Raw genomic sequence first — 26,048 nt, 5'->3', positions numbered from 1 at the left:
CGTGACCGCCAAATTATAGCTGAGCTGAGTCTGACAGAACCTGATGCATCTTTTCTTATGCTCAGCTTTCGTACTAATGCTGGTCTCAGCACTAGGCTCATTCATTAGTATGTGATCAGCATGAATCCATCATCATGTTCACTTGTTTCTGCTGATTTTCTTGTGTATAAAAATTCAGTTTTCTTTTTTTGTTAATTAAAGTGCTCACCAAGAACCAGCTGGCACACTTGTTCTTACATGCTTTAGATCTAGTGATTTGAAAGGTTTTAAAATAAATCTTTTGTTGTCCAAAACAATTTATTACATGAAAGAATCAAAAGGCTGGGTTACGCTTGCTTGTATGGCTTGAGAGAAATATGATATACTGATGAAAAAAAGCAACTCTACTGTACTGTCTTGTATGAAGTAACTGCTTTGATATTGTTTTGCCAGCGCTTATTGGCAGATTTTATTTATTGATGGCTGACTATATATAAAACACTGGAAAACTTTTCATACCCTCCTTATCTGACTGTAGGTTCTGCTCTGTCGAGGAGGACACAACAAATGTTTAAGTCTAAAATTACAAATGTTTGAAACTGAAAATATTTTGAATGCAGTATCAGTTCTAGGAAAAAAAACCCAACCAAACCCACATAAATCAGTATTAGAGTACTGACAAAAAATATCATACTGCAGTGTCTCAGAAGAGTCTGAATCAGCACCAGAACCAGAACCTTTACTGAAGAGAAATGTTAATGGCTGATGCTGATAATATTGACAGAGCTATATAACTATTAGACATTTATTAAACATCTTTAACGAAGACTCATGTCTGCCAGTGACATTACGTTATTTTACCATCTTATTTTTCATTCCAAAAAGCTTTAGAAGGCAGAATTGTTAATGTGCATTTGTACAGCTGATCAGTGATGATCTGCCTCTCCATGTAACGCTGTGTGTCTGTGTGTTTGTGTGCAGTCTGACCGACGATCCTGGCGCAGAAGGGGCTGCCGGCGATGTGCTCATCATTGTATTTGACGTGGATGTTGTAGTCTCCAGGCAGTGTGGGCAGGTAGGAGACGTTACACAATCCGTCTTTGTTGTCCACACAGGTGATATCTGCTTTGGATGGACCCTCGACGGCCAAGTCCAGACCCCCTGGACAGACAGACAGAGAGTTGGTCAGACAGTATGAAGTATGACAGTATAGCATCTCTTGGCTGGAGTGGCAGACACCTTTATCCTTTTATCTTCCTATATTTTTTTAGTTTTGGTTTTTAGATTACATTTTATTTAGTAATTATTACCCCCACTTAGGATTTGATGGAGTTTTCGTTATTTATTGTATTTTACCTTGTGCCATACGCTCATATGATCGAGTGCAATTCCATTCTGTGCAACACATAGTTTTTACCCTTGAAGCACTTTTTGTTGACTGATGTTGTCATGTGTGGTTGTTTTGTGCTTATTTGTTGTATTTGTGCAGCTGCATCCGGCACTTTTAGCCCAAGACTAATTTCCTTCAGGGCGATAAAGTTCATCTCATCTCATGAATTAAGCGATACATGTTGATAAAAAAAATACTGAAAAATTAAATCCATGTCCTAAAATGTGCTACTTCTGCGCTACAAGATGCAAAAAAGCAAATCAGAGTTTAGCACTGAAGAACAGACTACCGACAAAAACTACATTTTTAACATTCAAAGATGTTTTGCTTTAACAAAAATGTTAAATATACTGTAGATTTAGGTGTTTATGTGTAATGGAAAATTGTGCAATTTACCACATATTTACTAAGATAATAAGCTATTTCAGTATTTACACATAGAATTTCAGAAAACTTATGATGCAAAAAATAGCTGTCCTATTGTAGCTAATCAACTGCAAAAATGTCACAGTGATATGTGTTAGTTACTTACAAATCAGTGCAAATGTTTAGAAAGCTTTTTTTCCTTTTTGCTATCCAGTGGAGGCATTTAACCGTCCTGCCTCAGTACACAACATACCCTCAGGGGCGTCCTCTGTGTAGACGGTGAACGTGGCTGTCTTGTCGGCGATGCCGTAGCTCAGACCAGGACCGTAGGCTATGACGTTGTGACGATTGGCGTGGTTCACATAGAACTGAAGGGGAGACTCTGCAACACACATGCACACAATCAACATGAGTACAGCTGTCCTCGTCTTGTCTCTGTTTGCATGTATATGATGCCTGCCCTTGTCTCTGCTCGGCCTGTTGTTCAGACTGCTCCTTCTCCATCATCCTCCTGCACTGATTGACTGGATCGGTACTGCGTTCTAATCAAGACTGTGATTTCTAGTGAGCAGTTCGCCTCTGAGTGTCTCATCTAAATCAGTTTAATTAAATTAAATTTATAGTGAGGTGAAGACCGTACAAAATTATACAGAGAAACCCAACAAAACCAAAGTTTCCATGTATCCCCTTTGAGCAAGTATTTGGCAACAGTGGGAAGAAAAACTCCCTTTACCAGGAAGGAAAAACATCCAGAACCAGAGTCAGTGAGGATGGGGAGACAGAACAGGATAGCAGGAGGTACATGTTCCCTTTCTGACTCTAACCTCATGAGATCAGATTTAACAGCACTCATGTTGCTGGGTGTGTGTGCATACCTGGGATGTGTGTGCCGTTGTATTTGATGTGCATTTCATGGAGGCCGGCCTCAGTAGGAGAGTACTGCACTGTGACTGTCCCGTCCAGATTGTCTGTGATCAGCGGCGAAGCAGATTTCCCTGAAGGCATCAGCACCTCACCTGAAGGAGAGAAGCTTTTTTTCATTTCTGAATCCTGTAATGGGTGAGTTTCCGCAGTGTTGGGAAGCACGGGCTCCCTACCTGACTACGTTTATTTGTTTGATTAAAACAAACAGCCCCTTTTCTCTCAGAGTTAGTCCCTTGTGGAAGCCATGTTTTGAAATTTAAAGATAAGACATGCCTTAAAAGTCAGTCTTATGTGTTAGATAAACAATAGATGTGTGATAAAAGTAACTAAGGTACATAAAGAAGGAAGTACAAATGTTTGTTTATGTTGGATGCTCAGTATTAATGACTGATTGTGAAACTACTGACTGAGGCATTGTGGTGTAAAGAATCTCTATAAAATCATGTGGAGCTGCTGTTAACTTGAACTCCCTTGACTAAGTTAGTATTAATGTTAATGTTATCTGTTATTGGGAGTAGGCCAAAATCCACTCAACCCTTCCATGGGTCCCTTACCAGTGACTTCTCCTTTCCTGAAGGAGAACGGTATCACCATGTCAAACGGTCTGAAGCCGCTGCCGTTAACGCTGCCGCCGTCTGATATGACCTGAAGAAGAAGAAGACACAGACAGAGGGATGGAGTTTACTGTTTGTTAAGGCTGAAACACAAATTCTCAGCGGCCTGTATTGCAAACATGCTGCTGCTGCATCCAAGCCCCGCCCACACAGGGGCATCCTGGAAAGTGTAGTGCAATGGAGCAGTGAGGGGGAAGAGGATGAGGATGATGATGATGAGGTCATTCTGTGAGCAGCCACAGTGATGAGCAGTGCACTGAGGAAGAGGAGGAAAAGAGAAAGAGCACCACAACAAAACCCCTGGAGGGAAAAACAAAATCCTCAAAACACCCGTAACCATAGCAACACCTACTGGGGTTTACTCATTTCGTGATGTTAGAAGTTTGTTGCGATCCCATTGGCTGAGACAAAAAGAGAAGCGATGACGTGATGGAGGCGGCAAAGCAGTCAAGCGAGTACAATTTAGAATTGAGAGAGAGTGAGAGGTCAGGCTTTAACCAGCAGCCATTCACCTGCAACAGAAAGGAGCAGTGTGTGTGTGTGTGTGTGTGTGTGAGAGAGAGAGAAAGTGTGTCAGTGCTAGTTAAATGGTCATTATACCCAAATCATAAGAATAATGTGTATGCTAAAGTTTGTGTGTCTTTTTGTGCATTATTTTCCACTGTTTACAAGCAGTAATTGGTAGTTTATCTCCAAAACAGCATTTCAAAACTGATGACTTAAAGGTCCCATATGAAGGCGTTTGCGGCTGCTCTTCCACAGTTTAACTCTAACATGTCTCAGCCAGGAGCGAAACACACCAAATGTTCTGCTGCTGGCTGCAAGAGTGAACAAAAGAGCGTTCACGCACTCGCAGCATCTGAGGAAGTGAAGAACCACGGGATTACTTTTATTTTTAATGGTAGTGTGCTCACAACAATAAGAAAATCCACAGTGTAATCATCTTGTGCGGCTAATGTGGCTAATGTTACCATGAGCTTCTTATCATATGGCCACAGGTCAGAGCTCTGTGGAAACTGTAGTGCTGAGACACTCTGTTGTGTTTCAGTGAAACTCACTGTCACTGTGGTTGTTAAGCTTAGTAAAGCTACATCTTTGGTATGTCGACCTTGCTTCTCAGTACAGGCCTCAAGTCTATGAGTGTTCATGTGAGTGTAAATGTGTGTTTTGTGTGTGCGTGTGTGTGTGTTCTGGATACCCATGGCTGGAAGCCAGCTCCAGGGGGAGCGGCCTGTTGCTGTAGAGACGTCTGCTCTTTCATCATGGGTACCTCATCAGTAGCCTGAAGACATGACAGTAAGGGTCAATGTTAAACTTCAGCCCACATACACTGAGGTTTGTCTACATCCACGGTGCAGTCTGTGATTCTGGAGAGAGATTCTTCATGTTTACCTAGTTAACATATTTAGATAGTTAGTGTGTGAACAGATTAACTGTCTCTCCTTCACAACCACCATTTAGTTTGGAGAAGAAGGGGAAAACGTTCAGAAAATAAATAACGTATCAAGATTTAAAGTTATGACAAAAAAACAAAAAAAAACTGTAGCTGATTTAAATCCCTGACAAAGTAGTCTCCTTGTGCAGCGATACAGCGCGTTGTATCAGCCCTCTGGAGGTCCTGTTATGCAAGCATGTCAAGCACCATCTCTGATGAGCCCAGAATCTCTTAAACTGTCTCAAAACGGTAACCCTTCAACTAAGGGGAAAAAAAGCAAGAAAGCCAACTCTGGTGAATTAAATAGGTGGAGAGCACCGATTGTGTTGTTGTAGTCAAAAAAACAAACAAAAAAACAATGCATGTTATCACTTCGTTATGGCCAGGCGCAAATACAGTGGAGCCCCCACATACCATTGCGCCACATTTCAGGTCATTTGTGCAGAATGTTCTCCCTCAGACACCTGAGGACGTTGCAGTACAACTTTTGCCTTTGTTGTACTTTGTCCGACCCCTGGGGGACAAATTCATGGTGCACAACTATGTGAATGTTAAAGAAAACGATGGACGTGCTCCTACTGCTCTTGACTTGCCGTGCCATGTCCGATTTGGAAAATGTTGGTGGTAGCTACAGACAATAGTCAATAGATTTTTCATGTTATACAAGCGTATGTGGAAACCAGCAGTTGCCTGGAAAGAAAAATAATTAGAGACCAGATATGCAAGGTTTGTAGTCAAGGAGCTAAAACTAATTACTAAATGTGTTTTGGATGTCCACTCAGACTACAAAAAAGGTCAAATAAAGTGCCGTCTCCATCAGTTCCCATGTGTTGGTGAGGCTCATCGAACTCATTCTGGATCCTGAAATCAGTGTAAAAACAATTCTGAGTTCTTTTCTCACCATGACATTGAAGGGACTGCACGGAATGTTTTTCCCTCCAAAACGGATGTAGATGGCATAGTTTCCAGGCGCTGGTGCGGTGTAGAAGATGTCAAAAGTGCCGTCTTCGTTCTCCACCACCTCGGCCTCCACCTCGCTGCCGTCGGGTTGAACCACCACGCAGTTCACCTTCCCCTTCCCAGCACCCTTAGTGTTCACTACCAGGCCCAGCTCCTTGCCGATGGCCACCGTGGGGCCCACACCTGGACCTGAGAGGAGGACATCTTATCAGATTTCTTTGCTTTCACTTTTATATGTATACTTGTTTTGGCAATTTTTTTTCTCAGCGGTCACCCACCAGTAACAGTGCATTTGCTGGCATCTCCAGTTGCTGTGGCGCGGACCTTGTAGGGCGATGCAGGGATGTCGTCACCGCCATATTTTATGGAAATGGTGTAGCGGCCAGCACGATCGGGAACGTAAGACACGCGATATGTGCCGTCACCATTATCGTGGATAGTAGCCTGCTTAGCGATGCCATCCTCATCCTTAAGCGGAAGGAAAAGAGAGAATGTTGAAGTGTGATGCCTTCATTTACTTTCATGTGTGTGTTTAATTACAGCTATATGTGTGTGTGTGTGTGTGTTACTGACTGTGATGAGCACGGTCAGTTGGCCTTGGCCGGCATCTTTGGCATCAATATTGAACTCAACAGGAAAGCTGGCGGGCACGCCACTGGTCAGCCCGGGGCCACGGGCACGAACTTTACTGGCATCATGCTGAGGCAGAACCTGAAACTTGAGGGGGCTGAAGAGACCAGAGAGAGTTACTACACACACTGATCTTCAGGGACAACAGGACAAAATACTATAAATCTGAAAAGCACCTGCTTAATTTGTCTCATTGCCTCATTTTTGACTCAGATTAACCTAAAAGTTCTGGTTTCCACAGAATGAAGACAGTGGATTTTTTTGCTACCTTCAAATGAAATTCGCAAGCTTGTGATTATGACACTGAAAGTCATTTAATGTCAGATGTTAAGTAGGTTAAGTGTTAAAATGAACACTAAGACCTGAGAACCCTGCTTCCAAGCAACAGCAACGGGAATGTTACTGTTGGTGTCTAGAATAACCACACTAAGCTAGTAAACGAGTGGTGTAATGTAGGAACTGCACCAGATTTTCTATATTAGATCTGATTTTGTCTTTAAACTGGTCTCTTCATGAAGAACATTGAGCTTCCTGCTAAACAAAACCAACATTAGCACTCCTGTACTACAGTACAGCTGTGTACCTGCTAAGGACGTCTTCGTCTCCATACTTGACAGCCACAGAGTACGGTCCTTCCATAGAAGGAGTGTAGGACACAGTGTGAGTCCCGTCCCCATTGTCGGTCACATCCGCGGGTACTGCAACGCCTTTAGGACCAGTGACCGTCACGGCCAGCGGAGCCTCACCCGCCTTCCTGCAGTCCACCTTGAAGGATTGTGGGATATTGGCCCTGACCCCTGACCCCACTCCGGGCCCAGACACCTTGACCTTAGTGGGGTCCACCACGTCCTTCACTGGGACCTTGAATGGACTTCCTGGAAGAGCAATGCAAAAACAAATAAATGAAAACAAGAAATCTGCTTTATGACTGTCACAGATATATAGACTGTACATCATGAGTGGACACAGTGACATCACCCAGCGGGTTGGGGATTACCGCGTTCAAGCTCCGAGTGTGGAGTTTTGGCAGTCCTCACCTTGGTTTTTTAAAACTAATTGTCATTAGTGAGGGGTGGATCTGACTAAGAACTTGAGAACCTGAGAACCCGACGCACGGTGATGCAGTAGCAATCACAATGTAGCCCCACACTAAAACACACTCTGCAATATTGGCTATTTGACTCCAAATGGGACAATAATTTACAAATTGCTGTATTGAAGGAGACTTGAAACTAGCAACTAAGACCAAAAACTCAGAAAAACAAGTCAAAGGAGAGGTAGGGTTACTGCAGTAACCAAAAATCAACATAATTGGAACTGTTGTTTGTGTCTCAGTTAATAAATCTTTTGTTTGTTTGTTTTTGGAGGGAGCTGAAGGGGGTACTTTATTTTTTATGCTTCATTGAGTCAGTGCAATTTGCTTTGTTTTGAGAAAAAACCTAACTTTTATGATGAAGACAGCAGACAAAATGTACTTAAATGATGTTTTCAAATAGAAGATTTTAGGCAGTTTAAGTGTGATTGAATACAGCACACTGAGCATCATCAGAAGGTATTTATTATTTATTTTAAAAATAACAATTTGCAGCCATACTGTTGATCATCGCCAGAAAATACTGTCACCAAGTTCACCTTTTGCAGTAAATCTGCCTTTGACTCACTGAGGTGTGATTCTCGGACTAATTTACTGTAGCACATAGTCTCATATAAAAGAACCACAAAGCAACAGCTGTCTGCGAAAGGTGTTGAACAAGGAAGCACGCTGAGCTTTTCCTAAAGTGAGTCAATTAAACAGAGCTGCAGCTTTTTAACTTGAGCCAGCAACTTCAGCCACATCTTGAAAGCGTTAAGCTGAAACACTCGACAAATCTTTTACCAGCCAATAACATCAGCAACATGTTTTTAGCATCAACTGAGGAAAATTAACCACATCTTTCAACATCGGCGGCCGTTTATAGACGGAAATGAGAAGAAAGCCAACAAAGTCTAATTAAAGTGGCATTATAAAGGCCTTTAGGGACTAAACAGACACATGAGAGATCATAGTGAGGCTGTATAAATTTATTTTATTGCTTTTTATTCCATGTTGATGAGAAGTATTTCATCAGATTTTTGCCACGAGCTTTCTCACTTTACAAGAATTCATCTTCAGGGTGTTATTAATGTCTGTACAAATCACTATGATGAGTCTGATCCTATTCTTCTTGTTGGGAAATCAGAGAGTGGTTTGGGATTTTGGGATTTGTTGACAGTAACAAATTATACAATAATACCAGATTGTTCTTCCTGAGAACATGGCAGCATAGCACACACAGCCACACTACTTCACAAATATTCTTTTCTAAAATCTATAATTGCTATTCAAGTTGTAAGTTGTGTCTCTAATTTCAAGCTGTACACACAACTGTAAACCAAAACAAACACAAAACCTGAATCTCACCTGGGATGTGCTCTCCCCCGTAGGTGACGTTGACGTCGTAGACGCCAGGCTTGTAGGGAATGTACTCGACGCTGCAGCTGCCATCTTTGTTGTCTATGCAGGACATCTTCGACTCCGACGGACCCTCCACAGTGATGCCGAGGTTGCCAATACCTGCCCCCCTGGTAAAGGAACAACACACCCAAAATCAGCAATAGCTTGACCAAAATACCCAGACTAATTAAGCTTTTCTCAAAACCCTTAAACACAATCGGTCTTTTTCCTCTTTCTGACACAACATGCACGTACAAAAAAAAAACAAACTGGTGGTGTTTCCACAGCAACACAGCTGTCAGAGAGACTAACTTTAACTACATGGTGTGATCACAGAGTTTCGAGATTGTCCTTTGCGCATGTACAGGGAATGTATGATGATCATGTGCAGTTGGGTATCAGCACTCTGTGTGACATGGTGCGATCAACAGCATCACTTGTGTCACACACATTGTTGTGACCAATTCTAGGTGTTCATTAGCAAATTCTCCACGGACCTCGACCTGCAGCAGGGAGCAAATATCACATTCTGTCGGTCAGCAGCGTGATGATCCAACCTTCATGTAGAAGACCATCACTGGTAACGAGAGGTGGGCCTGTGGCTACCACCATGAGAAGAAACAACAGTTTTCACAGTGGAAATGCCGCAGTTTCCAACACTAGAGATGGTGGCATCAGGTCAGGGACGCCAGGAACATGTACATTGTTCTCTTCAACTTTCACATGGTTCTTCACTGTGAATTAGTTCCCCAGGGTCAAACTGTTCTGGCAGAGTTCTACTATAATGTCCTGAGGCGTCTGAAGGAGAACATTCTGCACAAAAGAGCTAAACCGTGGGGGCTTCAATGTGCTGGGCACCTGGTCACTGATTATGCACAAGCGTTTTGACCACTACGACACAATCATTGCTCTTTTACATTCAGTGCTCATCACAGATGGTGCTTGACATGTTTCCATGACAGAACTTCCAAAGGGGTGTTGTAAATGTAACAAAAGCAGCTGACCATCTGTGATTTGCCTGAAATTATTATATTTTTAATTCAGGATTTGCAGTACCTGGTGACGACGCTGATGTGGTTGGGCTGGTCAGTCAGGCCTTGTTGGAGCCCGGGGCCAGAAGCCACCACCCGACTGGCTAGGCATCCCTCAGACACAGAAACCCTGAACGGACTCTTAGGAACCGGAGTGTCGTCATACAGAACCTGGACACTGTGGACCCCTAACAGCGACAGAACGACAGCCAGTCTTTATCTCAGTCTGAAAAACATTTCTGTTCTATGATTTAAGTAACTCGGTTGTGACTCGGAGTGTTACCCTTCTCAAAAGGAGTGTACTCGACATTGTAGGTCCCGTCAGCGTTGTCAGTAACCACACAGTCCGTCACCGCTTTTGATGGGTTCCTGACCGCCACTTTCACATGGTCTCCTCCTCGTGGGCTCAGAGGACGGGCGTCCACGGTGAAATCTGTGGTGGCTTCTAAGAAAACAGCTGGAGGAAAGAAAACTATGTTTAACAAATGACTGGTTTCACACCAAACAGAGATGCTGACTCAGATGGACCCGACTGCACCTTGTCCCTCCACTCCGGGTCCGAACACTTTGACTTTGGAGGTGTCTACAGCAGGGTCTACCATCACTTTGGCAGGGAAACCAGGGACGGTCTTGCCTCCGTACTTCAGCAGCAGGGTGTACATGCCGGAGGTCAGGGGGACATAAGTCACCGTGTAGGTCCCGTCTTTGTTGTCAATCACCTCCGTCTTTGCTTTCGCACCTTCAACAAAATGGTAGTTTTTACATTTCCACCATAGAACTGAGGACTGCCTGAATATGGAAATGTGAACAAAAACTGTATTCCCAACAACAGAAATTATATTTTAAACAAAGAAATTTTTCTGTGGTGCTTTTCTATCTGGCCAAGAAATATTGAGGCACAGGGCTGCTGGTAATCAGAAGTCTGGCATACAACATGTTAATTAACGAGCTTTAGAGGTGCTGGTGGGCAGAACGTGTCACCAGAATTTCAGCCTCACTGAGTGTAGCCATATGCAGTGCCTAAAAAAACTATCAAGCATCTTTATACTACAATCACTGAGACACATTCACTGCACTCAGATGATTTGTGTTTACGAACTGACCTCTAGAACCAACTGGCTGCACCTCTGTTGAATTAGGTGAGTTACTTTAAAGTGGGATGGATACTTATGCAAATACCTCTTTTACATTTGATCTTTTAAATAAATGATATCTTCTTATGAAGGAGGAAAGGAAATGTTTACTGCCTTATTTAAAGCAGACACAATGTTCACTGCAGCACAATTCAAATGTGCATTTTGATTTTCATAGAAAGCATCTGTCACCAATGGTTGACTGTAGCTTTTATTCCAAACTATTTATGATGGCTTTTTCAGGGTCATTAGCGATTGTTATGGAAACTGATATTTTTACAGATATACATTTGCGGCAAAAATAAAAATCTGTGTCAAAATTTAGATTCAAAACTTAACTGAAATGAGTTTACTTATTGATGTTTTATTTAATTTTAACTTAATTTCTTTTATTGATATTTTTATTTAAAGAACTTTTCACCATTTATCCCTCAGTGTTGACAGGTTACTTGTGTTATTACTTGTGACGTGTAACCAGTCAGATAGCGCTGTGGGTAGGACATTACTCGAGACCATAAAGTGGTGAATACAGTAGCACGTTGTGGATTTATTTATTTTATCAGGTGTTGGTGTTACCTGAGCCTGGTGCAGAGCCAGTAGGGCTGGTCGGGGGGGTGTCCAGTGCAGCCTCCAGGCTCAGTTGGCCCGGTCCGGCCCGAGAACAATCCACATTCACAACACTGGTCTCTCCAACCTGCACAAATGCAAAAAGCTGGATCAGACTTTTTCAACAGTTAAAACAGCTCCTGATTTAGCCTGGTATGGTCGACAAGGACAAGATAACTTTTAAAAATCAGTAGAGCTGAAATGTGCGATGAAGAGGTTATTGCAATAGTTACGTTTCTGTCTAAATGTAACTGAAATGTGGACCAAAATTACCAGAAAATCTGCTGAAGAAAATGTAAATTAATATGCATTTCCATCCACTGTGATGTGAATGTCAGGAGTGGAGAGCTTAAAGAAAAACAATAAACTATTGCAGAAGAAGAGGAAACAGCATGAAGATGCAAGTTACAGAGCATCAGACTTAAAACAACAGGAGTTTGTCTGGTGAATTAATTTTGAGGAGCATTAGTCTCATCATCTGTCCTCTGTAGTCGATGTCGAAGTCTTGTGCTTTGTGTAGATCATGGTTTATTCATTTTGTTGTATTTTACGTTTATAAAAAACTACTTTTCCACCAAAATCACGCCTAAAAACATTTTTTTGCAATAGTTCAACTGTTTTTTAATTCCCTACATTTGTATTCAGTTCCTCTGGAGTCACCTGGACAATTTGTTTGAATTATTTTAACTTTGTCTCTGAGAAATCACGTTTGGTGCGCTAGATGTCTCTAAAAACTGTGACAGCCTCCAGCTCTCTGAGTCAGAGGCTGAAATCTGAGCAAACTCAGAAGCTTTGTTGTTGCAGTCGGGAGAAAAACACAAGCACAACAGCAGCATTTATCCAGACAGGATCCACCAACTGTTTAAATGCGGAACCTTTTTTGCAGGATTCTAAACTGGAGTCTTTAAGCTTGAGCTCTTCTGAGTATCTTCCTGTTCGGACGCTCACCTTGCCTCTCTTCAGGCCAGCCCCAGAGGCCACCACCTTGGAGGGATCAAAGGGCATCTGGATGTCGGCTCTGAACGGCGAGCCCGGGATGTGGACGTTCTCAAACTGGATGTTAACCAGGTAGTCTCCGGGTTCGGTGGGCAGGTAGGAGACAGAGCAGGTCCCGTCGCCGTTATCCGAACATTCGAGCTTAGCCTCAGTCGGCCCCTCCACAGTCAGCCCCAGACCTCCGGTGCCGGCGCCTTTGGTGTCGATGGTGAACTCAGCCGGATTCCCAACCAAACCTCCCTTCAGACCAGGACCGAACGCCTTCACCTAGAACGAGGAGACCAATTTTACTTTTGTGTATTTCAACAATATGCTTTCATTCATGCATTTTGGTTTTTGGCCACGTTTTATTGTCCTGCTGATTTCAGGCTGAGAGCCAGCAGACATCCTGCTCCCACATCACGAACAAATAAAGAATGACACGCTTTTGTAGAAAGACAACTGTTGCACTAAGGTTTTCGTTGCAGGTGTACAGTTCATCTGTGGTTCTTTAGATGTGGACAGAATTGCAGCCAGAGGAGAGGCAAAAACAAGGAACTACACATAACTGAATTCTTATGTATGACAGGTGTTTATTTTTGTAATTCTTCTGTATTGTACACAAAAATTGTAAATATATAGTGGAACCAGATGAAACGATGTGCAGGTTTAAACATATAGTCATTAGTTCACTTGTTGCTTTCTTAATCAAGTCTACACAAGCGGGGCAGTGATACATTTGTCTGAAATGTTATGTCAGATTACAAAAAAAAAAAAATAGGAGTATTGTTATGTAATGTTAAATTTGTGAAAATAAATGTAAATGCATGAAAACAACCAGGATAACAACTGTCTTTTTCTTTCTGTTAGTCTTAGGCACAGACAGAGTAAAAACCTCCAGAAACAGAATATAATAGACAGAATATAAGATCCTTCCAAAGGCTGATATGTGGATGTTACCTTGCTGGGGTCTGGAGGCAGCTGGGCCTCCACAGGAAAGGGGCTCCCAGGGACGGGGTGTCCGTCGTAGGACACGTTGACAGAGTACACGCCCTCCTCTGTGGGGGTGTAACGGACCCGACTGACGTCTGCTTTACCGGGCTGAGACTCCACTTTACAAGGCACAGCCCGCTGACTGGGACTTAGCTAATAACACACACAATATGACGAACATTCAGACTCACTTTGATGACATGACAGGCTGTTTTTCTCTTTTTAATTTTCTAATTCCATTAAAACACGAACAGCAAACTGAATCTGATAAATCTTAATTAAATAAAATAATACAGCATGACACTCACCACCGCCACCTCCAGTTGACCTTGACCTCCTGCACCCTTGGTGTCCACCATAAACTGCTGCTCTTGATCCACCTCCACTCCTGAAATGCATTTATCAGTTTAACAACAGCATAGAAACAGCTCCTGGAACGTCTGCGTTAATACTAAATACTTGTGTAGATGATGGAAAGAAGTTAATTCCTCTGCTGGATGGGTTGTGTCTTAGAAATGTATGTTAAGGCAAAAATTTGTATTAAAACTGTATTTATTTTTTTCTTTTCACGGATAATCTTAAAGCATGAGGGGCCTTTAGCTCCAATTTGCTTAAATTTTTTTTTTTATCATAAATTAGGAATATTTAAAATTGTAAAACTTTAAGCACTTTTTTTTTTCGTACATTGACATTTTAGGCTATGTTCAGATGTCAGTATCTCAGGAGCTTTCAAGATAAAAGCCTGATACACTTCACCCTTTTCACTGCTAGTTCCCATCATGTCATTGACTCAGAATCTGCAATATTGGACAAGTAGATCAAATAATTTCTGACTATGGAGGAGTTGAAATATGAAGTGAAATAAAAAGTCCCATTTTTAAGCACACAACAAAAACATTAATAATGCAGGAGTAATCACGTGATGTTTTATGAACCATATGTAGCTGCATGTCACAATAATACACAATAAAAGATAAAATACTTATAATCACAACAATGAGAAATAAAAGTCATTTTCATTCAACCTTTATAACTTATCAGAGCTGTAAAGAAAGTTATATTCTTTTCAATTAAAATTTAATTTAAATATCTATCTCAACTATTTCACACATCAAGGTAAAATTTTACAGATGTCTTTATAAACATCAATATTTCATGCTGTAGCAATTTCAGGCAAATTAGGGATACCGAGCTGAGATTGTTTTGATGATTTGAGATGAAATGATCCTTGAAATACAAAGTGCAGCAGAGTTTGTACTGCTCCATGCAGTATGAATACAACAGGGACGTACTGCTTCGTCTTGTGCAGTCTGTTGTGTGTAATCAGCTGTTGCCTGTCTGTGTGCTCTTAGCAGCTCAAGCTTGTTTATACCCACACGAGACGCCGTGACGTTTGTGGCGTGACTGTGCAGAGGATTGTGGGACAGAACGGCCAAAAAAAAAGCATGCTGGCTTGCAAACTGCAAAACTACGCAAACACTGTGCATGTGTTCATACGCCTCACTGTCAGTGGCTTTCTTTATTTCCCTGAAGTGTATGTTTTATCTGGAGCCTTAGAAACTTCTTTTACCTCCACAGGTTCCACCATATTCCTGCTGCAGCCGACTCTATATTCCATTTCTATTTGCTCCGATCTTTAGCTCTGGTAAACCACTCATTTCTGGTTGATGTAAAGCCAAGTGCTGCCAAGGGGGTATCATCACAGATGCCAGATTTAAAACTCTGGTATACTGTGAAATTCAGAGCGATTTACCTGGCACGGACAGGCTTAATCAGCACTGTGTGAACTCATGTGGCTTGAGTGTAACAGACGATCATGTATATGTGCAGCAATCTAACATTAATATTGCTACTTTCCAGATAAATAAAGAGCAGCTCGCTGGAAGTAGAGAAAGATTTCTTACTTCCATCCAGATTGTCCACAGTGACCTTGTTGAGGTCCAGCGGGGCAGCGACTCCGACCGTGAAGGGGCTCTTGGCGATGGGATCCCCTCCAAACTTCACCACGATGGTCATCTCCCCCTGTAGACACAATGCAACATGTGGACTTTTTAATTCCAATCAAAACAAGTTGCAGCGCGAGATGAGTGCTGTTGCTTTGCTTTGTTGTTGTTTTGTCCAGCGCTGCTCTTCAAACTGACTGCAGGTAGGGAAAAACATGAGGCCCTGCATGTTGTATTGGACTGCCTGACGATCTGAACCACAGGCAGGTTCTGTGTGTTTTTACCTCCCGTCACATTTTAACTCAGTCATTTTTCACTGCTATATAAAGTCCTATACACCTCTATGGAAACAACACAACCATGACTAGAAGTGGAGAGAACTCAAGAATGTCTTCTGTGCAGTAAAACACAGTTACGTCATGAATCATAAAAAAAGGAAGTTGAATTATTCTGAGTATTGATTTTACAAAAATTGAAAAAATCTAACATGGAATAAATTTTGCCAAGTACTTACAAGCATTACCAATACTAAAGAATAATATGGTGGCTCTACATGCTATAGATACTTTGCTACTTACATTTTTAATTTGTTCCCACAATTGTCCCCTATCTGCTCTGTGTAGTAAACACTGCTGCAGTTCAGCTGACAAGGCTCAGAAATTTTGTCACATTTCTTTCTTGTTTTTTTTTTTTTGTTTTTTTTTTTAAAACATCATCTGGTTAAAGCAAACAGTTTGGTATTTTGGGGGAGAATCTTTAACTGAGACATGTAGAAAAAGTGGGCTGCAAGGTGGCACAGTTGGTAGCACTGTTGCCCCGCAGCAAGAAGGTTGCCAGTTCGCGTCCCGGTGGGGGATTTTTCTGCGTGGTGTTTGCATGTTCTCCCGGTGCAGTGTGGGTTCTCTCCGGGTTCTCCGACTTCCTTCCAAACGGTCCAAAAACATGTTGAGGTTAATTGGTGATTCTAAATTGTCCGTAGGTGTGAATGTGAGTGTGCTTGGTTGTCTGTCTCTAAGTGTAGCCCTGTGATAGACTGGTGACCTGTCCAGGGTGTCCCCTGCCTTCGCCCTAAGTCAGCTGGGATAGACTCCAGCCCCCCCGACCCTAATGAGGATTAAGCGGTGTATAGATGATGGATGGATGGATGGATGTAGAAAAAGTAACTCGGATTAAATGCCACAATTTTACGTTTGAAACTTGGCTAAATTTTCTGACAAAGCCAAAACGTCACTAATGATGTTTTCAAGGACCATCGGACATTAACAATCTGCCAATTCGTTCTGTTTTCACAGTTTCTGGCTTTGATAAATGCTGTAGTTATTGGCACTTTTAAAAGGTAACATGCTTTTTGAAGTCACCGGCAGGTTTTGGGTTTCAGAGGGTTAAATGAGTATTTATCATGGATGTGGATACTTTGCTCATAAAAACTCTTTTTTTTATCATCACTTTTTCATGATGAAGCGACAGACAAATATGTTGCACAAGTGTGAATTTGATAAGTGGGCGTCATGATCGTATAGCTGCCACACATTATTTCCATTTAATACTGATACTGACCTACTAAACTGAGTCACTTGTCTACCACTACACATCATGTTTTTACACAGTAACAGCTAATATGGCTGTTCTTCATGTCCATTTTGTGCAAATTTCCTAAAGGTGTTGATATTTAATCCTATATACCTAGGATACTACTTGTACACCAAATTTAGTGTCAAACACCTAATTTTCTGGTAAAGCTTTAGGCCCCAGTTTGTGATATTTCTACATCAATTATTGGAGGAAATGTCTCAGTTTTGTAAAGAAAACACAAAATTCACCAGGCATCAGTTCAAAATATAATGCAAATTATTAGTGTATATATACACATTAATTACATCTTTCACAGTAGATTTAGTGATCAGTTGAGCTCATAACTCTTATTTTGCAAGTTAAAAAAAAAAAAAGACCCAATGCTGAAGAAAGTCTACCCCTGCACATGTACATGATTAACCTCTAGTACTAGTTCAGATACAAACTGGATGTTCACGCTGTACAGCTGCAGATGTGTGTATCTGGTGTACCTTTTGCGCAGGTGTGTACTTGACGGTCTGAGAGTAGTCGTAGTTGTCGATGATGTCAAAGTCTTTGACGGGAGACGAGAAGGAAACGTCGAGCGGTGCTTTACCCGCCCCTTTGGTCAACACTGTGAAATGAGTCGGCTTACTGCTCTCCACACCTGCACAGGTAAGAAGGTAACAGAGACACAGACATGAAGAGTTACCTGCAAATGTAAACGCAAACATCAAACATTTAAAGATTTCTGAAAATGAGTCAACTTGAATGTGTGTTAGTGAATGTTCTGGGGTCATTTTGTCACACTGGCTTAGTGATAACCTCCAGAGACAACTTCTACAGCAGCTTTTGTTGTCTGGTTTTACTAAAACAAACAACTGTAGACGGAATAAGTAGTTACATGAAACTGGTTATCAACTCTGTAAGTCAACTTTCTGAGCCTGGATATGACATGGACAGATCTACTGGCACCAGAGGTCGGAAGTAACCAAGTACAAATACTTTGATACTGTACTTAAGTAGATTTTGCAGGTATCTGTACTTTACTTGAGTATTCATTTTTCTGAAGACTTTGTACTTTTACTCCCTACATTTGAACACAAATATCTGTGCTTTCTACTCCTCACATTCTCAAAACTGGCTCGTTACTTGTTTCAGCCTCCGTGGATGACGACATGACTTAACAACAAACGTCTTTATCTTTCCCAGCAGTGTGCAATTTGTCACTGAAGCTCAACACACCCTGCCTGCCTCAGCTGCCTATCAGAGGCTTTCTAGCTCTGCAGGACTGATGTTCAGACCCAAAAGGGCCCATCTTCATTCAGACAACTTTTAGAACCAGCTTCTACTGAGGCTCAATAAAAGATTTTGGTAGTCGTGAAGAGATGAGTGTTTCCATGTTGATTATAATGTTTAATTTTTATAATGTTGCTGAAATGGAAAACTGTTTTTTTGGTTTACTTAAGTACATTTCTGAACCTGTACTTTTTTATTTTTACTTGAGTAAAAGAGTTGAATCAGTACTTCTACTTTTACACAAGTATCTCTACTTCTGCTTAAGTACGTGAGTACTTTTGCCATCGCTGACTGGCACTAGAGTGGCATATTTTACAAGTGAACAGCAAATATTAGAGAAATATGGAGATTTTAAAGCCACAATACAGACTGAACATAAAGCTGCAAAAGCCAAAGCAGGAGGAAGACTGGAAAAACACACAGATTGAGTGACTCCATAAATTAACAGGCTTATTAATATCACTACCAACTTATAAGGGCACAAGTAGATCTGACTATAACTCTATAAAATCAATGTGGTGCTAAGATGTTCCTCTGGTGTATAAGAGTTTATTGTTTCAGCTGCAGCCCAGGTGGTTTTAAACAGTCTGAGAACAAGTGAGAAATGAACATAAAACCATAATTCAAAGCTCTAAGAAGACAGACTCTTATGTTGTGTAGAAGTGTGTACAACTTACATATTTCTAACAAGAACAAACTACAATCTGAGACCAACATGAGTTCAAAACACAACACATGCTAAAAACAGCACAACTGCTGCAGCCACAGTCAGAAAGGAAAGCTGCAATTAGTCCGTTTATTTATATCACTGCTCGTTTGTGTGGAAGTTATTTAGATGCAGGGTTGTTATTCAGCACTCAGAAGAATTCACAAGGTTGTAGAACTAAACTCTTTCCTTTATGCTGCTCACATAAAAAGACAAATTATTTAACAAATAAATAATCAAGCAATAAAAAGAAACTGTTTTTATGGTAATGTGGAGGATGACTGCAGTTATCTCACATTCTGTGTCATCCCTATTCTTTCAGCTGCAACCCTGGCGGTGTTTTAGGAGCAACTAAACAACATGTAGAAGAACTTAATTCACACCGATAAGCAGACCTACTGTAAACCTTATAAAGCCAAGAAGTGCAATAGTTTAGTGATTTCATCTGTTTTAAGATCATATAGCTCTACAAAACCCAACAGAACAGAGAAATGGCTCTAGAAACTCTCATCTTCCCCTCTCACTATCTGCACAATGAACTTTGCTGCATTTTCTGGTGATGCTATTTTCCGAGAGTACTGATTGGTCAGTGGGTGGTGTTAGGAGTTCAGTATCAGTTACCATGGTGACGTACCAGATAAGAAGTGAACCGCTATCGTAGTTCTGAAAACTTAGAACTGAACCCTGTAGCTACCTTGCTAACCTCAAATCCTGCTTTGTAGTGCAGGCCTCAGGAAATAACCAAAGCTAACAGATGTTCTCTAAAGTTTGTGTGTGTGTTTTACCAGTGCGAGCCAGTCCAGGACCCTCTGCTTTCACCTTCGATGCGTCATGGGAAGGATCGACTTTAACGCTGAAGGGGCTCTGGGGAACCTCCTGCATACAAAAAAATCCACCAGAACAAACTGTCACGGTTTATTTTTCCCACCAAAATCCAGTTCAGACATGAAAACCAGCAACACTTGGAGCTGTGTGTGTACCTTGTCAGTGAACAGGACTTTGACTGTGAGTCTTCCAGCAGCAGGAGGGATGTATTTGACCGTGAACGTGTCGTTGGCGTTGGGGATGATGTCAAAGTCCACGTCAGCCTCTTTGTCGCCGACCATGTTGGCGTCACACTTGATGCCCACGCTGACATCACCTGAATGGACACACATATTTGAACAGAACAAGCTGAGTGTGGCACTGCGTTTATGAATCAGACAGCAGTGAAACTAAATATCACCTCAGTAGAATTACCAGCATTACCTTTTACTGTTCTATCCTAGACTTATTTTATTTTAGCAATGTATCATACTCAGATCTTATTGATTTTCTGCTTTTTAGGGACTGCATTTCTATGTTATGTCATTTAGTTTTTTCTGAGTAATATCTGGTCAAAGATTTTCTTTTGGGATTAAGAAAGTTTTATCTTATCTCATCTGAAACCTGTGATGGTTTCAGTGTAAAGACGCTGGCTGCCACAAGGGGCTGCTGGACTGTTTCTGTTCTCTGCTGTTCATTCACTGGACTCTTTATGTGAGAAAGACTTCATGCTTCACTTCCACAAGCTCAAATGGAAACTATGAACCAACAGTCAAGCTCAATCTGCAATACCTGCAGCCGTCAGTCAGAGCAGAGGAATTCAGAGTCTGACGGGGGCGAGATGAGAAACTGTGGTTGAGCAACAGAAACTCAGAGAGGGAAACCTCTGACAACCTGAAAACTCTGTGCTGACACTTCAACAAGCAACACTTCCTCCAGAAGCAAAACCAGAAAAACTTCATATTAAAAATCACATGTAAAAGTCCTTAATCCATTCAGTTGTTATAAGTTTAGCTGTTTAAAGAGAAACCAAATTCGTTTGTGTTCAGAGCTACAGGTTGACTGCTGCCTATAATAATGTGAGATGCGTCTGTTGGACAACAAGAGCCAAAAATAGAGCTCCCAGGTATTGTTGGGTTTGGAGTTTCAGTCTGAAGATGCTTCTTAGACTTGGGGGATGTAAATGAGGCCACAAGTCTTTACAAAAATGCTTTAGTCTCATTTGTAGGAAGCTGTTTTGTCTAAAGAATGTAGAATTGAGAGTTTTATACCGTTTTAAAATCTTACAATAAGGTTTAAACTTACAACCTACAACTTCCAACGAGTTTGTGTTCACTGTCATGTTACAAATAATCATTCTTATTCTTCTTTGGGAACAGAGGGGAGAGACGTCTCTCTCTTACCCGTTGCAATGATGTACTTTTGTTCTCCATATTGTGAACTATATTACATTTTAAAGGTTGCATTCCTGTTTAAGGTCAGGACCCTGATGAAATATTTCCATGACTATACTAAAGGCACAGTATATTCTATCAAATCCAGTCGAAGTTGACCAAAGTGATGAACATGTTAAAAGACAACGTAATCCCCCCAAAAATGTAAAATACCTCGTAAAAACAGGACAAACCAAAAAATATGTGCAAAGAAGCCAGAAAATGAGATAAAGTCTGTATAGTCAACTATAAAAACTGACAAAATGCATGTAAAATACCAAGAAAAAAAGGGGGGAAAAAACAATATATTGCAAGATCTTTTCTAAATTGAAATAAATTAACTTTCAACAATACAAAATCCACTTTTTGTTTCAAGAAATCACAAGTGGAATGACTCTATCACACTGTAAACTGGCCTGTAGAGACTATTGCAATAGCAGCTTTTACCTAATTTCAGAGAAAAAAAAACTGTAATAACAACACAATATAATAATAACAATCAATTAATCATGTCTCACATACTGACAGTTGTAGCTGCCTCTCTAAAACAAGCATCTGTTTCTGTCTCTGCATAAAGGTAGTAAAGAAAACGTGTCTGGATTTGAATGTAGTTTAAGAACAGACTTGGTTTTACTTGATTTCCAGAGTCGCAAACGCAAAAAGTCTATACAGTCTGCCTCATAAACACATACGTTCACCTTTTATATAGTCTGGATGTTTCTCAAAACACGCACACACAGACAGACACACATTCCTTTCCCTGGTATGTCCTGGTGATGATCTCAAGGCAGAAACATCCTGACAGGAAATGTATCACTCTAACTCTCCTTAGCAGAACAAAGACACGCTTCATCACCTACTACACAAGCAAAGTACAAAAATACATTAGAGTTTCGACATGTTCCCGCTCACATATTAAATATTATTTTGTTTGCGTGTTACCGTCTCCAGCTCCTGAGCAGTCCACGGTGAAGTGCGTCGGCTCGTTGGCCTTCAGTCCACTTCTCTCCACTCCAGGACCGAACACCTTCACCTTGTTGGGGTGGCTGCCTTTACCCACGTTCACCTACGGGCACAGACATCAAATAGATGTTTTACATGAAAATAATTCAAAGAAGATAGTTTTAGGTATTCAGTTTTGTCATTTTTTTATCATTAAAAAGAAGGACTTTCATGACATGGAGTTCCACAAGACTCTGTCCTGGAGCCACAGTTTTTCTTTCATTTTTTTCTTTTCAGTTTTTTTACATTTTCAGTACATTTTGAAATATGTTATGTTTTATCACATGTAGTCAATTTTTGGTGAGAATTATGGAATTTGTTTTTCTGGAAGAGCTGCTCAAAAGGGGCTGCAATAAACCAGGTTTCTGGAGCTTTGACAATAGAGTACAACTTACCAGGGTTGCTAGATGTAAAATTACGATTAATGTGTGCATCACAACTTAGGATACTCATTTATGGGGAGTCATAACCAGTGAAACCAAGATGTCATTTCAAGTAACTCCAACAAGAACAATAACTTTTGCTGTGTTGGCTCACTTGTGAACTGTAGCTTTAAAAGCTCAAATAAAGCATGTTGCTTATGTAAAATACACATGGTGACAGGATTTTACACCCAAAATAAGTTTGTAAGATTAGTCATTTCATTACAAACTAAACAAGTGAACAATAAATAAATGAAAACAGCAGAAAGAGGCGCAAGTTTAGAAATCTGAGGCTGCGTGGAGGTGTCAACACAACATATACAAACCATTAGCACAACCTCTTCTTAAATAAATTCAGAAAAAAAAGGTTAAACCTGTGTTATGTGGTTCTATTTATGGTCAGTGTGTTCAATCAAAGTCTCTTTTCTGTATATGTAAAAACCTGTTGAAAATTATTTCACTCATATTTCTTTCAAACAAAGTCACAAAGATACATGCAGAACTTCATGCAGATTTTCAGGCTTTAAAAATGTTTCAATATTAAAAATTCTACTATCTTTGGTCCAGTGATGTAAAATATGACGTTAAACTTAAGATTTGTAAAATACAAGTGGTTAAAAAAAAGAAAGAACAAGAAAAAGAGCCACTAAAACAAAGTGAATTACAACAAACATCAAAGTTACGCAAGTCAACAAACAGTGAAGCAAATGAACCAAACAACACAGTAAAACATTTAAATGAAATGTCAGAATTTATTTTGAAAGCGACCCTACCATAAACTTGTGGTGATTAAAGTTAGTTTCTTTGGATTTTAGTACAGCTTGTGAGTTTCAATCAACATGTTAGTTACAGATTTACAGCGAGACAACAAATTATTAAAAATGCATGCACAGAAATTCGGACATTTAGGGAAACCTCTCTCCTGACACATGCTGATTTGAAATGATTTTAACATGTTACACAGATCAAACAGACTCATGTAAAAGTGAAAAGCTTTTTTGTAACTTGTAAAGCTTAGAAACAGCCATTTCAGCTACTTCAGTTATTTTAGCCATCTTCCAGACACTGTTCTTCATGTATGAAATTAAGATTTTTTCACATAACCCTCGAAGATTAAGATGCAGATTTGTGCATCGACTCCTTATGAGGGTTACTCACAAGGAACATGCTGGTGCTACTGCGGACCAGACCTCTTGTGATGGTTAAGTGTGTCTAAAGTGGAACTCTGAACTAATACAATCTGCAAACTGTGCTAATTTACCAACAATGCAGTGATTTCAATCAGTAATTTGACTATAATAATAGCACGTGTGACTGAGCCTGCTTGTATATAAAGAAGAAATAATGTTCTGCTTCGGTTGTGGCTTTTAGATGGATTACAAGCTCAACTGGCAGTAACTTTTACAATTGCTTGCACCAACAAAGATGCATTCTTGTCTCAACACACACTGCAGCAGACAGTTAAGATCAAGTCAGGATTCCAGTGAACCCATTTTTCAAACTGGCTTCTTTTCGTTCCCATCGTAATTAAAAAGGTGTCACTGCTGTAGGGTCCCAGCAGTGCTGAGAACTGGGCGTGACTGTCTGCTTTCTATCCATCCACTGTATTAACACTGAAACTGAAGAAAGGTGCAGTTGGTGCCATGCAGCCTGCAAGCTGCAGCAGTTCAGAACAAGTCTGCTGAGCCACCACAGTGGGTAGTAACCAGGAATAGTAACGTTTTAAAGAAGTACAGCCTTCTTTCAACCAGTTGAAATGATTTGTGGACCAGGATTATGAAGGTGTGGTTCAGATCTAACCTAAATTTGACTTCATTATTACAGTCAAACAGCCAAGTCTCTTAAAGGCACATATTGTGAAAATCCATTCCTATTTTGTTTTGCAGGCCTTAAAACACTTCGAGATGTAAATAAATTCTGTAAGAGTATGAAGACGCTACTGTCATTCCTTTACCATCATCCCAATGACAGCTGTTCTCATTTGTCTATTTTTCAGTTTCTGTTGAAACAAGTAGAGATAGTGACTGAAACACAGTCCATTAAGACTACATGTTAACCAGTAGCCACGTCACAGACAGTTCCAATCTCCTGCTCTGCTCATTTTAGAAACACCAGTTTCTGACAAGCTCCCCAAATACATAATTTAAAAAGCAACCGTTGTCCTTCAGAGATCTCTCCATGTCTGTCAATCACGGATGCAGAGAAAGTTTTTTCCCTGAATGAGGGTTGGACGGCAATTACATCTACATTTAAAGCTACAGACACTGAAACAGTCCATTTAGTCCAGAACTCAAACCAGGAGTTATACAGTCATAGGGAAATTAACTATCTTTGCAGTATTTTGAGCTGGGCACATGTGGACTTTCACTAATTTGCTGAAAAGTGCCACGATGTGGGACCTTTGAAGCTATTTGTAACTGCGTCAACTTGTCGTGTCTGAACAGTTCTGTTTCACTGTGCATCAGTCAGAGGCGATTGTCTGTGCCAGCTCCTCATGCCTGTTGGCATCATCATAAATTCCCGAACGGCACATAAATGCATATCCAGACAAATCTGAGGCAGTCTCTCAGAAGATTTATTTCCCTTGTAGGTGAAACTGTAAACACCCAACAGGAAAAGGTGATAGCAGCTGTTCAACTAAATCAAAAACACACAGCAGCAACTACAAACATGCCAACTATACACACCATACTTATCTACCTCACCTGCAATTTTGCACACTAAATGCCACTAACATCACTTTGGACTACTTATTTGGATTTCTGTAAATATTTGTCCGCACAATCTATTTATATTATGCCTCTGTACATATCACTCTGTGTACATATTACTCTGTTATTTGTACATAAGGAGTGAATGTGCAATTCCATTATACATGTATAAAGACATTAAAATGGATTCTGATTCTGATTCTAGGCTTAAAAAGTCGAAAATTAGAGGTGGTTACAGTGCGTAGAAGATGGGTTTGTGAACAGGTCAACTGTAAACAGCAAACTTTTCACTTCAACAGTTTCTCTTGATAACATTTTGTTGAGGAACATCCTGATGTAGTAAAATGGAAAAGTTTGGAGGAGTTTCATGTCAGTAGCTTCATGCAAAAGGATAACACATTTAGTTCATGAAATATTAAAATCAAAGGGTTTTCATTGAACAGAAACAACATCAAAAATAAACTACGTGGTGTTAAAGTGACAGCAGAGCTTCACTTATCTGAACCTCTCCTACTCTCCTAAACTACAACGAAAATCTGCAACATGACATCTGAAAATTTAACCAAAGAATTTGGGGTCAAATCAATTTTTCTTAAAAATGGGAGCTAACCCCCCAAAAAATTCACTTTTAACCAGCGCCTCATGGAAAAATTTTGAAATAAATTCTG

The 26,048-nt window shown here is 40.6% G+C and overlaps 1 protein-coding gene across 2 annotated transcripts in view; it reads right to left on the bottom strand.

Moving 5' to 3' along the window:
* flnba (filamin B a) overlaps positions 1–26,048 on the bottom strand; it is an 88,097-nt gene that overhangs the window by 13,749 nt on the left and 48,300 nt on the right. Inside the window, exons 16-37 of one of the 2 annotated variants that reach the window (XM_008302172.1) lie at positions 22,188–22,311; positions 19,989–20,149; positions 19,794–19,884; positions 17,516–17,670; positions 15,414–15,531; positions 13,818–13,897; positions 13,477–13,662; positions 12,490–12,804; positions 11,512–11,629; positions 10,341–10,541; positions 10,086–10,259; positions 9,828–9,990; positions 8,739–8,899; positions 6,882–7,173; positions 6,242–6,395; positions 5,947–6,136; positions 5,610–5,857; positions 4,472–4,555; positions 3,214–3,304; positions 2,611–2,751; positions 1,989–2,117; positions 967–1,140 (exon numbers count right to left, since the gene is read on the bottom strand). In XM_008302172.1, the coding sequence (XP_008300394.1) occupies positions 967–1,140; positions 1,989–2,117; positions 2,611–2,751; positions 3,214–3,304; positions 4,472–4,555; positions 5,610–5,857; positions 5,947–6,136; positions 6,242–6,395; positions 6,882–7,173; positions 8,739–8,899; positions 9,828–9,990; positions 10,086–10,259; positions 10,341–10,541; positions 11,512–11,629; positions 12,490–12,804; positions 13,477–13,662; positions 13,818–13,897; positions 15,414–15,531; positions 17,516–17,670; positions 19,794–19,884; positions 19,989–20,149; positions 22,188–22,311 (3,550 nt within the window). The remainder of the gene's footprint in view (positions 1–966; positions 1,141–1,988; positions 2,118–2,610; positions 2,752–3,213; positions 3,305–4,471; positions 4,556–5,609; positions 5,858–5,946; positions 6,137–6,241; positions 6,396–6,881; positions 7,174–8,738; positions 8,900–9,827; positions 9,991–10,085; positions 10,260–10,340; positions 10,542–11,511; positions 11,630–12,489; positions 12,805–13,476; positions 13,663–13,817; positions 13,898–15,413; positions 15,532–17,515; positions 17,671–19,793; positions 19,885–19,988; positions 20,150–22,187; positions 22,312–26,048) is intronic. The other variant, XM_008302173.1, reaches the window with a different exon arrangement.

Source organism: Stegastes partitus, unplaced genomic scaffold, assembly GCF_000690725.1.
Source record: "Stegastes partitus isolate 25-593 unplaced genomic scaffold, Stegastes_partitus-1.0.2 Scaffold1770, whole genome shotgun sequence".
NCBI lineage: Eukaryota > Metazoa > Chordata > Actinopteri > Pomacentridae > Stegastes > Stegastes partitus.
Note: the sequence above shows the minus strand (reverse complement) of the source record. Positions and strands in the feature narration are given on the sequence as shown.